At 42.2% G+C, this 15,444-nt stretch overlaps 1 protein-coding gene across 1 annotated transcript; it reads left to right on the forward strand.

Moving 5' to 3' along the window:
* Positions 1-2,349: 2,349 nt before the first annotated feature.
* On the forward strand, positions 2,350-14,563 carry rxylt1 (ribitol xylosyltransferase 1). The gene is made up of 6 exons (XM_084334611.1): positions 2,350-2,536; positions 2,735-2,926; positions 4,145-4,247; positions 6,192-6,506; positions 9,049-9,219; positions 11,017-14,563. Exons 1-6 carry the CDS (start codon positions 2,401-2,403, stop codon positions 11,417-11,419), a joined length of 1,320 nt encoding a protein of 439 aa, XP_084190737.1. The 5' UTR covers positions 2,350-2,400; the 3' UTR covers positions 11,420-14,563.
* Positions 14,564-15,444: the final 881 nt, after the last annotated feature.

Here is a 15,444-nt window from a genome sequence, read left to right on the forward strand (position 1 = left end):
CGTTGACGGCCGTTAGCATAGTGACGTTAGCTCTTAGGCTAGCTCGTTATTAGCTATCTATAACATTAAACATTATCCAACATGTTTAAAATAGTTTAAAATACCGCGACAGCCCTAAATTATAACGTATATTATATTTAGCTCCCAAATGTAAAATAAATGTAACTCACGTTTCCACAGATAAACGACATCTTGCTTGAGAAATAATCCAATCTGTTGTCAGTCAGGTGGTTCAGTTCTGTTGCAAAAAGCTGGTGTTATTCAGTTCCGTTGAAGGTTCTGAATACTAGAATTCTTCTTCTTCCTCTTCTAATGTTTATTGGCGGTTGGCACTAACGTAATCTTCTTCTTCTTATTTGAATTTCCGGCAGTGTAGACGCATCGTGGCGTATTACTGCCCTCCACAATTCTTGCTTCGCCCACACTTGAGAAAGTTTACACTCCTCTTCTTCTTCTTCTCATCTTCAAAACACATTTCTATCGTCTCTGTCTCCTTCTTCTCTGCTCCTCTTGTCATACAATCACAATACAAACATCATCTCCTCTCTTGGAGGGCCCCCCCAAGAGGGGGAACCCTCCATCTCTTCTTCTTCTTCTTATTTGAATTTCCGGCAGTGTAGACGCATCGTGGCGTATTACTGCCCTCCGCAATTCTTGCTTCGCCCACACTTGAGAAAGTTTACACTCCTCTTCTTCTTCTTCTTCTTCTCATCTTCAAAACACATTACTATCGTGTCTGTCTCCTTCTTCTCTGCTCCTCTTGTCTGTCTCCTTCTTCTCTGCTCCTCTTGTCATACAATCACAATACAAACACCATCTCAGGTTGACACTTTTATATAAACACTTCGCAAAGCCACGCCCCTAAATTCGCGTCATATTCGATCACGTGAGGATGGCTGCGTACCTGACGTAACCTCGTTCATTGGCTGTTCGGATGCCTATTAATTTAAAATGCTTGACGTCATCCATTACGTAGAGCATTTTAAATTGGCATCCGAACAGCCAATCACGACACGGCGTTCATGAGAGGAGACAAGATGAGCAGGGAGGGTTCCCCCTCTTGGGGGGGCCTTCCAAGAGAGGAGATGATGTTTGTATTGTGATTGTATGACAAGAGGAGCAGAGAAGAAGGAGACAGAGACGATAGAAATGTGTTTTGAAGATGAGAAGAAGAAGAAGAGGAGTGTAAACTTTCTCAAGTGTGGGCGAAGCAAGAATTGTGGAGGGCAGTAATACGCCACGATGCGTCTACACTGCCGGAAATTCAAAGAAGAAGAAGAAGAAGAAGAAGATGGAGGGTTCCCCCTCTTGGGGGGGCCCTCCAAGAGAGGAGATGATGTTTGTATTGTGATTGTATGACAAGAGGAGCAGAGAAGAAGGAGACAGAGACGATAGAAATGTGTTTTGAAGATGAGAAGAAGAAGAAGAAGAAGAGTGTAAACTTTCTCAAGTGTGGGCGAAGCAAGAATTGTGGAGGGCAGTAATACGCCACGATGCGTCTACACTGCCGGAAATTCAAATAAGAAGAAGAAGAAGAAATTGCGCATAGAAATTAGGCATATGTATTGCACTGATGAAATACCGGAGGCTACTAAATAATGCGCCAAAATACCTAGATTATAATGTATAGTTACGATTATTTTTCTGTTGATCAAATAAAAAGCCTGCCTACTGCAAATCAATATGATTTGTCGACCATGTCACGGCTTATTGTGGTCTGCATCCCCTGAGCTGTACTGTATTGTACCCATTCTGCAATCTGTTAATAAAGTTTTCAATCACACGGACAATAAATATAATGTCTAAATGAAATGCACAAAACAAAAAATGTATGTATCATAACGTTACCCTGGTATAGATCTGTATGCATGTATTTATTCATAACGTTATACATATTCGTTCACGTTAGATTGTGCATGGCTTTTACATTGAAAAATGTACTTGTCACGTGGTTCCGTTCTCCATTCTTCACATCAAAAACGAAAAACGAACTATCAAAACGTACACGGCCCTACACGGCCCATTATTGACTCGTTTTTTTCATTTGATTCTGATACCAAAATACGAAAAACAGGTCCGTATTTCAGTTTTTCCCCGTTTTTTCGAGTTTGGTTTCAAACGGAAATAGGAAACACCTCGTATTTCCGTTTTTTTTCGTTTGTTCGTTTTTCCTTTTGAAACGAAAAACGAACTATCAAAACGTACACGGACCTGTTATATACAATGACTCGAATACAGATACATTTTAAAGAACACAACATTTTAGTACAGGCATGTGTCTCGGTCAGACTTATTCAGGGGTCCTCGCGTTGTAAACAAAAAACAGTAAGACACACCGCGCAGGCGCATCGCGCAGGCCTGCAGTCAAGCTGAACAATGGTGACGTGAGAACGAAGAAAAATGAAAATACCAAAAAGAAAACTATTCCTCTTGATCATTTTTGCGTATGTGGCGTTTTCTCTCTACGCTGCGTACAACGTGTTCTTCGGCACCAGAGTCATCTCCCGGGTCCACAGAGTGGTGAAGAAAGAAACAGGTGGGTCTTTAGGTGGGCTTGCTAAATATAATCTTATCGGCGTTAATTAGCCCCCCACCCCCCGACCAGATACATTATCCGGATTCTTGCAATTATGTTGTTACAGTTTAAAATATGTTACTTGTAAAAGTATGGATGTATATATGGTTATTATAAGTGAATTGGGGCGGGTTAGTGATGCTCTGTCAATATTTACAGGTGGTGTCAAAGATGGTGGTGCTGTTGCTCCATTCCTAGAAGATGGCGAGTGGAACCCCTGGGAGGGTGTGCAGGCCGACTATGTCGCCGCCCTGCACAAGAAGAGGGATGCTTTCCGACAGCACCTCGGACGCGTCGACAAGAACAAGCCAAAGAGATACAAGGTTCAAATCTGGGGTAAAGCTGCTATAGGTGAGAGCCACGGTCTCGTGAGTGATTGATTGATAGAACATTTTATTAACAGATTGCAGAATGGGTACAATACAGTACGGCTAAATACACACAATTGTTAAGGGGATACAGACCAGAGAAAGACTTTCGTCTTGTTTACATCAGGGTCCCCCATACCTGAGATGTGACTTACATCACCGATTTACTGTATATGCCATACATCATTGGGGTTTTAATTAATAGTATGGTAATGGAGAAAGGTCAGCAGAAGTAGAAGATAACTTAGTTAATTTACACATTGTCCCATACACATTATAGGACGCATGGGGGGGGGTTCAGGTGTCCATGGAGGCCAACGATAGACGTGGGAACCAAAATGGTGACCAAGTCATTAAAACAAAAACATTACATTACATTTGATTTTGCATTGATGAAATGTAGCCCATTACTTACTGAGTTCGGGTTTCGTCATACTTAAAGGGGTATTTTGCAGATTTTTTTTACCTGAATCCTATCATTCTGTTGTGTGGAGGACATACGATAACGTGTTCTGTGTCTCGGGAGCTCAGGCCACATTGCACCCCCCCCCCTTTTTTCAATAGTGTACACACTGCAGTTCACTAGAGGTCTCCGCGAGGGGTGATGCAGCCAAGCTCTTGACTCTGAGTCATAGGACATGTCTTATGTGATTTTCACATGTCACTGCGAAATGCCCCTTTAACATCATAACCTTTGTGTGTTTTTGCATGCCTGGTGCGGAGCAAGTCGTTCACTTTGCATATATGTACTAGGTAAGAGAGGGAGCACATGCATGTGTTGTTGTTGATGAGTTAGGCAGGTTTGGGAAGGTCACAAGTGCAACTAGAAATAGAATACACCCTCCTTCCTGGAGGCACAGAGTTAATAACAGAATTCTCCATGCTGGTATATTTAATCTTAATCTGTCCACATACTTGTGGAACCCTGAAATGGGGTGAAATGCAAAAAATAAAAAGATTAGTTAATTATGGTCACAATAGAAATGGCCTCAGAATAAAGCTGACAACCTGCAATCTACCCTCATCACAGGCATCGTGTCATTTCACATCCAAACTAATAAAAGCATGGAAGACCAAACATGAAACTGTATCGTCGTGTAGGATGCTATGGAGCCTACAGTTACAATATAACATTACAGCATATCATCAGTATCTTTACTATTGATGGCAAAATGATTATTCACCCCTCGTTTCTCTACAGGACTTTACCTTTGGGAGCATGTCCTAGAGGGGCCCCTCAACCCAAGTGACAAAGTAGCCCAATGGAGAGAGGGGGAGCTTCAGTCTGGAAAGATCGATTTCAGGTAAGATGTCACTAATAATAACGGACATAACCACCGTCTATTATCAATAACCTCAGCACAAGGTCCCCCCCCCCCCTGTGTATTAAAGGGTTCCAAATCCTTTTCTCAGCACAATCCATGCTGTTCTTCAACACTGGATACCTGCAACTCCAGCTAGTTAACCACAAAACCTATGTTTTTAGTGGGGCCACGCTCCAGTCTGTACGAGCCCTGAGGTGGACGCTACTCCACAGTGCACCATGCAGAGTCAGTGGGGCCACCGCGCCAGTCTGTACGAGCCCTGAGATGAACGCTACTCCACAGTGCACCATGCAGAGTCAGTGGGGCCACCGCGCCAGTCTGTACGAGCCCTGAGATGAACGCTACTCCACAGTGAACCATGCAGAGTCAGTGGGGCCACCGCGCCAGTCTGTACGAGCCCTGAGATGAACGCTACTCCACAGTGACCCATGTAGAGTCAGTGGGGCCACCGCGCCAGTCTGTACGAGCCCTGAGATGAACGCTACTCCACAGTGCACCCAGAGTAGTAGCATTCATTTCAGGTGCTCACAGCATTTATTTCAGTCGTGTATCTTTCTTGCCTAAAGAGTTCCAGCAGTGCCATGTCTTAGCATAGAGCCTCTGAATGGGCTCAGCCCACACAGCCATATAGCCTATTTTGCTCCTTGTTGCTGTGTCGTCTCGTCTTCGAGCTCTTCATCCCGACACAAAACCCACCACACGTGTGCTGCTGCCACCTAAGTATCCCTGCAAAAGCAGAGCAGAATCCTGTAGCATGATGTTGTCTCCTGGTAGTCTGTAATAAACACAATGGTGTGACACAGTGTGATACAGCCGCAGAGGTAAGGACAACACTGCAGAGAATAAACACCCGCAAAACTGCAGGCCCTGATGGGGTCCCGGGTAGGGTCCTGAAGAACTGTGCTCACCAGCTCTCAGTGGTCCAGACATTTTTAACACCTCACTGTCCCAGGCCACCGTTCCAACAGGCCTCAAGACATCTACCATCGTCCCGGTACCAAAGGCCTCCACAGTGTCTTGTCTCAATGACTATATCGACCAATTGTGATGAAATGTTGAGGCTGGTTATGAGGAGCATAAAAAAGGCCATTGACATAACAGCTGACCCCCACCAGTATGCCTACAGGCCAGACCGCTCCACAGCTGACGCTATCAACGCCGTGACACATCAGTCCCTCACACACTTGGAGAACAGGGACTCCTATGTGAGGGTGCTGTTTTTGGACTTCAGTTCCACCTTCAATACCATCATGATCCCACAGACACTGGTGAACAAACTGTCAGCACTCGGATTACCCCCATCACTCTGCAACTGGACTTTGGACTTCCTGACAAACGGACCCCAATCTGTACAACAACACCGTATCCTCCACCATCATCCCCAACACTGGCTCCCCCCCAGGGCTGTGTCCATAGCCCACTACTTTACACCCTGCTCACACATGACTGCAGAGCCCACTATGACAGCAATCTCATAGTGAAGTTTGCGGATGACACCGCAGTGGTGGGGCTCATCACAAAAGGGGATGAGTCGGCATACAGGAAGGAGGTAGATGGATTTAAAAAAAAAAACATTTAATGGATTTGTTTTCTATTGAATGAATTCGTTTTTTTTATTGAATGTTCGTTTTTACTGGATTTTTATTCCGTTTGTATGTCTTATCATGAGGATCAGTATTTATTTGAGTATTTATTCTAGTTATTTAGTATTTATTTTAAATGGCTATAACCGAGACATGTCATACTGTAGCTCCTGCTTCCATGTCAATGGAAACATAACTTTTACTTTGAATAAGAAAACCACTGAATTACATGACACACTTTTCTCTCTCTCTCTCTCTCTCTCTCTCTCTCTCTCTCTCTCTCTCTCTCTCTCTCTCTCTCTCTCTCTCTCTGTGTCTCTCTCTCTCTCTCTCTCTCTAGTTTCTACACGGGCCCTGCTGTGGTCCAGGGCCACGTCCCTCTGGACATGAACAGCCTGGTCCTGGTCCTGAACGGCCGCGAGCAGCAGAAGATCTGGTACTCCACGCGGTGGCTGGAGCACGTGCACGCCCTGGTGCAGGCCCAGACGGTGGCCCACGTGGCTGTGGTGCTGCTGGGCAACGAGCACTGCACCAACGACTGGATCAGCCCGTACCTGCGGAGGCACGGCGGCTTCGTGGACCTGCTGTTCCTGGTGTACGACAGCCCCTGGGTCAACGACAAGGACGTGTTCCAGTGGCCGCTCGGAGTCGCCACGTAGGGCGGATACATTTTTTTGTTTGTGTGTGTGTTTATGAGAGAGAGAGAGAGAGAGAGAGAGAGAGAGAGAGAGAGAGAGAGAGAGAGAGAGAGAGAGAAGCATGGTGACTGTCACGATACTGGAATTTCTAACTTTGATACGATACCTTGAAAAGTATCGATATTCGATACCATTTTCGATACCACAGGGAAAATATTTTAATATTAAAATGTAAATGTCTTTATTAATTTTTTTTAGCTTTTGTTGCTGGTCGATTCTCCTCACCTTCTCTCTGGTATTATAAGAGAAGAGAAATATAACACTTTTAAAACCCTTTGTTTTAGGGCTGGGCGATATGGCCTAAAAATAAAATCTCTGATTTAAAAAAAAATCCGATTTACGATTTTAATCGATTTTAATTGATTTTTTTCTCTTGAAAACTAGAAATCATTCAAATAACCTTTGTTTTTATTTGATACAAAACAAATATCAAACCAAGATGAATTTCCCTATTGGGATTGAAGTGCAAACCTAACTTTCACCAATCTTCATTTAAAAAAAAAAATAATAATATATATATAAAAGGTTACTCTTGATCAAACAAAGATGAATGTCCCTATTGGGATTAATAGTGCAATAACTTGCTTTTTCACCAAACTTCACTTAAAACAAATAAAAGGTGCCTCTTGATCATCAAACAAGAATGAATTTCCCTATTGGGATTAATAAAGTGCAAATCTAACTTTCACCAAACATCACTTTTTGTAAAATAAAATGTGACCCTTGGGAAAAAGAAAAAAAATTTTTATATCGACAGTGCAGAAAGTATCGATATTGCGGGAAATTAGTATTGAAACTGTTTTAAATATTCAGAATCGATATGTATCGAAAAATCGATATTTTTGACAACACTAGTCACCTGAATGCTTCAAACTGCCATGGTCTTCAGCTTCTTTGGGTTCTTGAAAAGCGCTATATACCGTAAAAAAAAATGAATTATTATGGTAATGTCAAATCACGAATCCAATGCCTCATTTTTTTGGTAATGTTTATTTATATTTTTTACCCCTCCAAAATATGCCTGCATAATAAATAATAATCCAACATTAATTTTAAGAATCCGTTCTCGGACAACAATATCATACGCACAAATCCTGTATCCCCCACAGCTCTCGTTTCCCCTCCAAATTTACTCTTTCGATTATTTGATGATAATTACTAGTGAAGCTTCGAAGCTCAACATGGTAACCGGGACAGCCCTGCTATTATTTTACCTTCGTTTACCATCTTCTCCAGATTCAGACAAGAAGATGGGTACCAATTTCATCTCTGTATGTTCAGTAGAAAGCTATCCAGCTGCAAGCTAGCCTCGCTTAGCACAAATTAATGGAAGCGGATACGGACCACTAGCCTAGCATATAACTCCAGGAGAGGTAATTTTGGCAAACAGCCAGGCTAACTGGTCTGTATCCGTATTCCATTCATTTGTGCTAAGCTAGGCTAGCTTGCAGCCAGATAGCTTTCTACTGAAGGCACAAAGAGGACATTTTTATCTATCTAAAAGGGTAAGCGCATTTCCCACGTTGGTGTGTTCCTTTAAGGCTTTTTAGTGCTTTTGGGTATGAGAACACAACATTGTAAATAAAAAAGTTCATTATTTTCATAATAATAACAATAACAGTCTCACAAATATAACCTCTTAGTACGTGATAATTGTTGGAGCCAGATTCAGTCCTTATTATTTATTTAGTTAAATATATGAAGCAATATTGTTTGGAAAACTATTGGAAATTAACTTGATTGATAACATATTTTATTTGTTATTATTTGGATGCATGTTGCTTCGACAACGTGGAGGCGTGTCTGGTCCAGCCCATTTTGAACAGGTGATTACAGCACCTCAGCGTGTCAACACACATCAATGGGACTGGTGCGCTAGTAAAAACACAACACTGAAATGCAAGGCCCAGACGGTTTTTGACCGTCGCAAGCGCTACGGATTTGGAAACTTTAGAAATTGGAAACCAGGACACCATGCAACGGGAATAAGCCAGCACACCTCCACGTCATAATATTATATGGTAAGAACCCATCCACACTAAACAAAGCTTCAAGTAAATGACAATAAATACCCTTTTCTGTAAACCAAACAAATTCATCTCCGCTGTTTTCTTACGGAAAAGCGCATGCGCACGTCAACCAAGGCTGTGGATTTCACAATAATACTTTAATGAGTTACATGCTGTAAATTAAAACCGGGCAACAGTGGCTCAGGAGGTAGTGCGGTCGCATGGTAATGGGAATGTTCCCGTTTTGATTCTGGCTCCTCCCAGCAGCGTGTCGAAGTGTCCTTGAGCAAGACACCTAACCCCTAACTGCTCCCGATGAGCAGGTTGGAACCTTGCACGGTTGCCCCCTCCGTCAATGTGTGAGTGATTGGGTGAATGTGAGGCTTAAGTTGCAATGGGCTTTGGATAAAAGCGCTATATAAATGCAGTCCATTCATGCAGTGTATTTATACAGTCTATTTAAACTGTCTGTATGCTTGTCTCCATGCAGATACAGGCAGTTCCCTTTGATCAGGCCCAGCATCCAGATGGTCACCGCTAACAGGCCGTACCTCTGCAACTTCCTAGGGACCGTGTACAAAAACTCCTCCAGGGAAACGCTCATGCAGGTCCTGAATCAAGCTGGCCTGCAGAAAGAGTGCGTCACTAATGCCAGGGAGAAGTAAGTACTGTAGTCATACAGTCAGTGTTAAAGTCTGACCTGCAAAGAATATTTAAACCTGCGATGTTGTCACTTTTTCATGGAATAAGCTATTTACATGAGTTGGGTTAAATCGAGCTGAACAAGAGAAAACCTGATGCATGAAATACAGTGAAAATTAGCTCTTCTGGTCGGTGCAACCAGTGCTGCGACATCCCTAAAAGGCTACAGTCTAATTTCTAGAGCATAAAATGTGAACAGCATAAATGTAAACGGTACTCTGCTCAAAGTTGAAGAAATGCCTTTTTTCCCTCTTATTCTCCATGTTTAAACAATCTGCAGTTAACTCGTGGCCACATGGTGCCACTCTTACGTAGTGCAGCTTTAATGTTATTGTTGTACCATTTCCTTACAGGGATAAAGTACCTGGTGTTCTTTTTTACTTTTCTTTGAAGCTGCACAGTCTTTGAGATTTTCAATCTTTTGCCGGCCAGACAGAAGGAGGACCGTGTGGACACTAAATTACCTGCTCCTTCATCTGTATTTCTACATTGTTGAGTCCACGCGGTCCACCTTCCAAACCATCAAAACATCTCAACTGAGTGCACCTTTTAAAAAGAGTACATTAATCAGGGTTTCCGTTAGAAAAAATTGTTGCCGGTCTCCCGGTAGATTTCAATCTACCGGACAAATGGGATCAATTCCGGTCAGAGTTTATTGAGCTTAAAAACAATTGATAGGCAGGCTATATAAAGAATGACATCCTCAAGGCATGTAGATTTATAATATTTTAACTTAAAACTAGGCTACTTTTGCGTATATACAGTCATTAATATATTCCAAATAAAATAAGTCCCTTGAGACTTCGTGCTGCTGCCGACTTGAGGTGTCGGTGGGCAGTCTGCCCGACATTAATAAACAGCAGTCTGTTATAATCACATTTTTATGAGCTAACGAATTCCGTTATATTGGACATTTGTATGAATTATATCAAGCGAAGAACTGAGAAATTTGGCAGAGAGAGACGGCAACATTATCGTGGGTTTGCGTGATGACTATCTCCACCTCCCAACGACTTGGTGCTGGATTTGCGAGAGCATGCAGCTGCAGAGCCAGCTGTGTTTTCAGGTCCGGTCTGGGGACCGCTCAGCAGCGCCCCCCACCCAACAGCTGAATTGCCAATGGCTGAATTGGAGTATTACACTGTGCGGGCACAGCTCTGTGGGTTCTGCGGCTCTGCAGCTGCATGCTCTCGCAAAAATCCAGCACCAAGCTCCCGCTGACGCATCGTTGTCATTATTGGTGAAGCAACAATGAAACAAATGTAATGATTGTTTCGTTCATCGCATAGGCTATTTAATTTTAGCCTATTTTAATACAATTCAAATAATCAAATTGTGCTTAGAGGGAATTATTTTCACCAGACATTATGACCGGAGAGATTAAATATGTCGGACTTCAACAGATTTTGCCGGTCAAAAACCGGTAATTACCGGACAACGGAAACCCTGACATTAATACTGTAGTAGCTTTCTACTGAACATGTCATAGGAAATTAGTATCTATCTAAAAGGGTAAGCACATTTCCCATGTTGGTGTGTTCCTTTAAGGCTTTTTAGTGCTTTTGGGTATGAGAAGAACACAACATTGTAAATACAGAAGTTCATTATCTTCATAAAGCTACACAGTCTTGAGATTTTCAATCTTTTGTCGGCCAGACAGAAGGAGGACCGTGTAGACACTAAATTACCTGCTTGAATTAATATCGTTAAATAGTCGTTAAACATTTGTCTTCGGTCATGTCCTTTTGTGTCTCAGGTGGCTTCCTCAGGAGACATCAGACAGTCTGAGACGCTACCAGATGGCTCTCGCCCAGAGCGAGCTCACTCTCTGTCCCGTGGGCGTCAACGCGGAATGTTACCGGATCTACGAGGCCTGCTCCTTCGGCTCCGTCCCCGTGGTGGAGGACGTCCAGACCCCCGGGGCCTGCGCTGCCAGCTCCGGCTCCCCGCTGCGTCTGCTCAAAGCCGCCGGGGCGCCCTTCATCTTCCTCAAAGACTGGAAGGAGCTTCCCGCCATACTGGAGAAGGAGAGGGGGATGAGCCAGGAGCAGAGGGTGGGCAGGAGGAGGAGGCTACTGGAGTGGTACAGCGGCTTCCGTCTGCAGATGAAGGAGAAGTTCACTGAGCTTCTAGAGGAGACCTTTTTCAAAAACAGTTGACACTGCTGTGCTCTGAGACGGGCTTCACAACAGGTTCTTTGGTTCTAGAGGAGACCTTCTTTAAAACCAGGCTTCACAACAGGTTCTTTGGTTCTAGAGGAGACCTTTAAAGCCAGGCTTCACAACAGGTTATTTGGTTCTAGAGGAGACCTTTAGAAACAGTTGACTGCTGTGCTCTGTAACAGGCTTCACAACAGGTTCTTTGGTTCTAGAGGAGACCTTTAGAAACAGTTGACTGCTGTGCTCTGTAACAGGCTTCACAACAGGTTCTTTGGTTCTAGAGGAGACCTTTAGAAACAGTTGACTGCTGTGCTCTGTAACAGGCTTCACAACAGGTTCTTTGGTTCTAGAGGAGACCTTCTTTAAAACCAGGCTTCACAACAGGTTCTTTGGTTCTAGAGGAAACCTTCTTTAAAACCAGGCTTCACAACAGGTTCTTTGGTTCTAGAGGAAACTTCTTTAAAACCAGGCTTCACAAGGTTCTTTGGTTCTAGAGGAGACCTTCTTTAAAACCAGGCTTCACAACAGGTTCTTTGGTTCTAGAGGAAACCTTCTTTAAAACCAGGTTTCACAACAGGTTCTTTGGTTCTAGAGAAGACCTTCTTTAACACCAGGCTTCACAACAGGTACTTAGTAGGGCTACTAGACCGATAAGGGATTTTTTGCTCCATATTGGTTTTGATATTTGGGAGCTTAAACGTCAGATAACCGATTATATTTGCCGATACCCTTTTTTAAGATGGCATGAATAATAGACATTTGATTTTAAATATCCCTTATGATATAATTTGGAAAGGATCAGTAAAGGTTAAATTGAAGGTTAAAGGCATTTTTAACACAACTTAATTCCTATAAGCTCAAGAAAATAAAATAAATCTTGTCTCGCATAAAGCTACTTTATGGCCTTGTGCTTTAAATAAGAATACAATAACTTGTCTTTAACACTAAAATAGATAAATATGTGCATCTCGCATAAAGCTACTTTATGGCCTTGTGCTTTAAATAAGAAGAATACAATAACTTGTCTTTAACACTAAAATAGAGAAATATGTGCATATTCTATCAGAATAAAAACATAGAACACTTTAAACATGCTTAAACATGTATTTCGCTATTGTAAGGAATTGTATCTGTGCTTTATTATCGGTACCAATAATGACATTCTGGTCAACGGTTAATATTGGCTAACTGATATATCTGTCTAATATCTATCTGTGTTAGTGCCAGATACACAGTGGAAAGGACCGTGTGCATGCAAGATGGAAAAACATTGTTCGTGTGTTATTGTGTCATTTGAGGAAAACGTGTTTGCGGTGGACCCTGTGTTGATATTGTGGTGGGCTGCCGTAAAATGTCCTACATATGGAAAACACTGCAGGAATTAACCTTAAAAGATCTAGAGGACAAAGGTCGACATTAATTTATATTTATTGTGCGAGTGTGTTATTTTGGAGAAGTGCTAAATTGTTACCATGGTCCTGTGATGTTCAGTGTGATATTATTGTGCAGATGGTCTTGGTATTGTTTCAAGAAAAGTTCAAAAGCTTGCTGTCACTACTAGTCAACATGACGTCCTCAAAGTGCTCATTGGCTACTGTATATATATTTGCCATTTAAATGTTTACAGTGGAGGGAGAGGCCAGACGTGTCGAGTGTGAAACTTTCTGGATTTGGATGTTCGATGGTGGGTTTTCTTTTAAATGTGTATTTTGTAACTTTATTTTGTACGTTTATTTGCATATATTGTGATATATTGAATGCACTGATTTTTTTTTTAGAAAATATTCTCCAGTGTTTCTGGTCTAATCTTTTTTTAAACAGTGGTTGGTGTTCGCAATTTCAGTCTTCTGTCCAAATTGACACCTCGAACCCTGCCCACTTTTATTGATACTCCAATAACAACTTTTGCTTGTGATTGGAGGATCAAGAAAAGAGGGCGGGTTTGAGATAAATCCCCCGTTTTTGTTCTAGTTCCATTTGTAGTGGTAAAAGTGTTCTTAAAGGTGTAATTTTATTTGTTGCTCATTGTCAACAGCCAAAACCAAAACCTATAAAGCATTTCTCTTATTTTACAAGTATGATCCATCCAGCCAACACCAGATTATAGCTCATATCCAGAAGTCATAGAACTCCAAAAGAGTTAAAAAAAAGATTTTTAAAAGTCATGAACATGGCCATTGTAGCTTGTTGCCTTCTGAACTAACTAACTTAAAAGAAAATAACCGTAACTAACCTTGTTCATGCACTTGTCCAAATAAACTAACCTACACTGTAGCACTCAACACTTTGATGAACATTGTTACTCGGCTGATAGTTGTGCCCTTCCTGCTGACTTGTCGTACAAAACTTGTGAGTCGCTTTGGATAAAAGTGTCAGCTAAATGTAACTACAATGCCCCTGTTTTCTCATGATAATAGATTATGTTATTTAGAACTGGATATATGTGTTTGAGAGCTGTATTTATGATTTTAGCATACAAGGGGAACATGATGACTTCCTGGCTGAGTGATCCTGAGGAAAGGAGATAGTAGGAAGAGTGTTGAGAGTAGAAGAAATGCATTATAGGTTATTTTGCTACAGTGATGATGAGAGAGAATGTAAAACAACACCGGCCTCATCCTTTAAGGACGATTTAAGAGTATTAATTCTAAACATTGGCCTTATTCCTGCTTATGCGTTGCGAGAATTAGACTGACCCCCCCACGTGTTCTCTAGTAGTGGTTCTGTAGTGCTCCTCCATGCTCAGGGAATGTAGAGGAAACGCTACTCTGGCCCATATGGGAGGGGGGGGGGGGCGGGGTATTGTTATACAGGCCTGTATTAAAATGGTACAAGAGACGATTCTGTTTTGCGTAACGCACAGACAGGTGTGCCTAGTCTGCTGGAAATCAAACGGAAGAAGCCATCATGACAGGATAAGCCTGTGTTGTCCGATGGTGACTTGGTGGATAATTGTTATTTTAAACAAAAGCAAAACAAAAATAAAGTGATAAATAACTTTATTTGGGTCAAATTTCATAATTACATGTTTATAGAAGTTGACTATTTCAAGGAGCTATTTTACACTACTTGTGTAATTGTACAACTATTGGTATTTGTTTGTTGTAGGTAATGCAAAACTGTGACTCGTATTACCTTTCTGTTTCAATGAGTTGTGCAAAATCTGTTGCATCGATCGATTTCAATTAAAGTTTCTTATCTGAAGCCTTGACGGAGAGACTTGTGATCCTTCTCTTACCCACTCTACAAAAGATGTTGGTGTTTAATACATGGTAGGTTGTAATATTTCACCTTGGTTTTTTACATTTGACTACAGCTGTTATTCACTAGAAATACAATGGAATCCCCAGCTGTCAGACATTTCCTTTTTTGGCAACAGAATATGGAAAGTGGACGAAAAACCTTCAAAATTGAGGAATCACACTAGACCTTCCAAGCACAGCATACAGTATAGGTACACCACTGAGGCTGTCCAGCACAAACGGTGTCTGAGGAAGGCACAGTATCGTCGAGGACGCGTCTATATTAAAGGCAGCCGAAGAGTGCTTCCGCATTGGCGTTTTGCGCTCTGATTGGCCGAGCGCGTGCATGAGCTGCGACGCACTCCTCTAGCCAGGAATCGAAACTCCGTTTAAGCTCCAGAGAGCGAGGCTGAAAATCCACAGTTCTTGCCCCACTGATGGGAGCCGAATCCCGGATCCGAGTTTTCTGATGATGTGTGTTGTTGTAGCCACCGGGTAAATCGCAATTTTTTATTGGATTGTCATGACAAACCAATTCTCTAATCCAACATATATGTAAAGAAACAACATACTCCAGTTAACGGTATATTTTTTTAATGATTCGTTACGGCGTAATCAATTGCGTTCGGGACCTCCATATTTTGGGGGTATTCATCAGAAAACTCTGATCCGGGATTCGGCTCCCATCAGTGGGGCAAGAACTGTGGATTTTCAGCCTCGCTCTCTCTGGATCTTAAACGGAGTTTCGATTCCTGGCTAGAGGAGCGCGTCCCGGCTCATGCG

Source organism: Notolepis coatsorum (assembly GCF_963971535.1).
Source record: "Notolepis coatsorum genome assembly, chromosome: 18".
In the NCBI taxonomy this organism is placed as follows: domain Eukaryota; kingdom Metazoa; phylum Chordata; class Actinopteri; order Aulopiformes; family Paralepididae; genus Notolepis; species Notolepis coatsorum.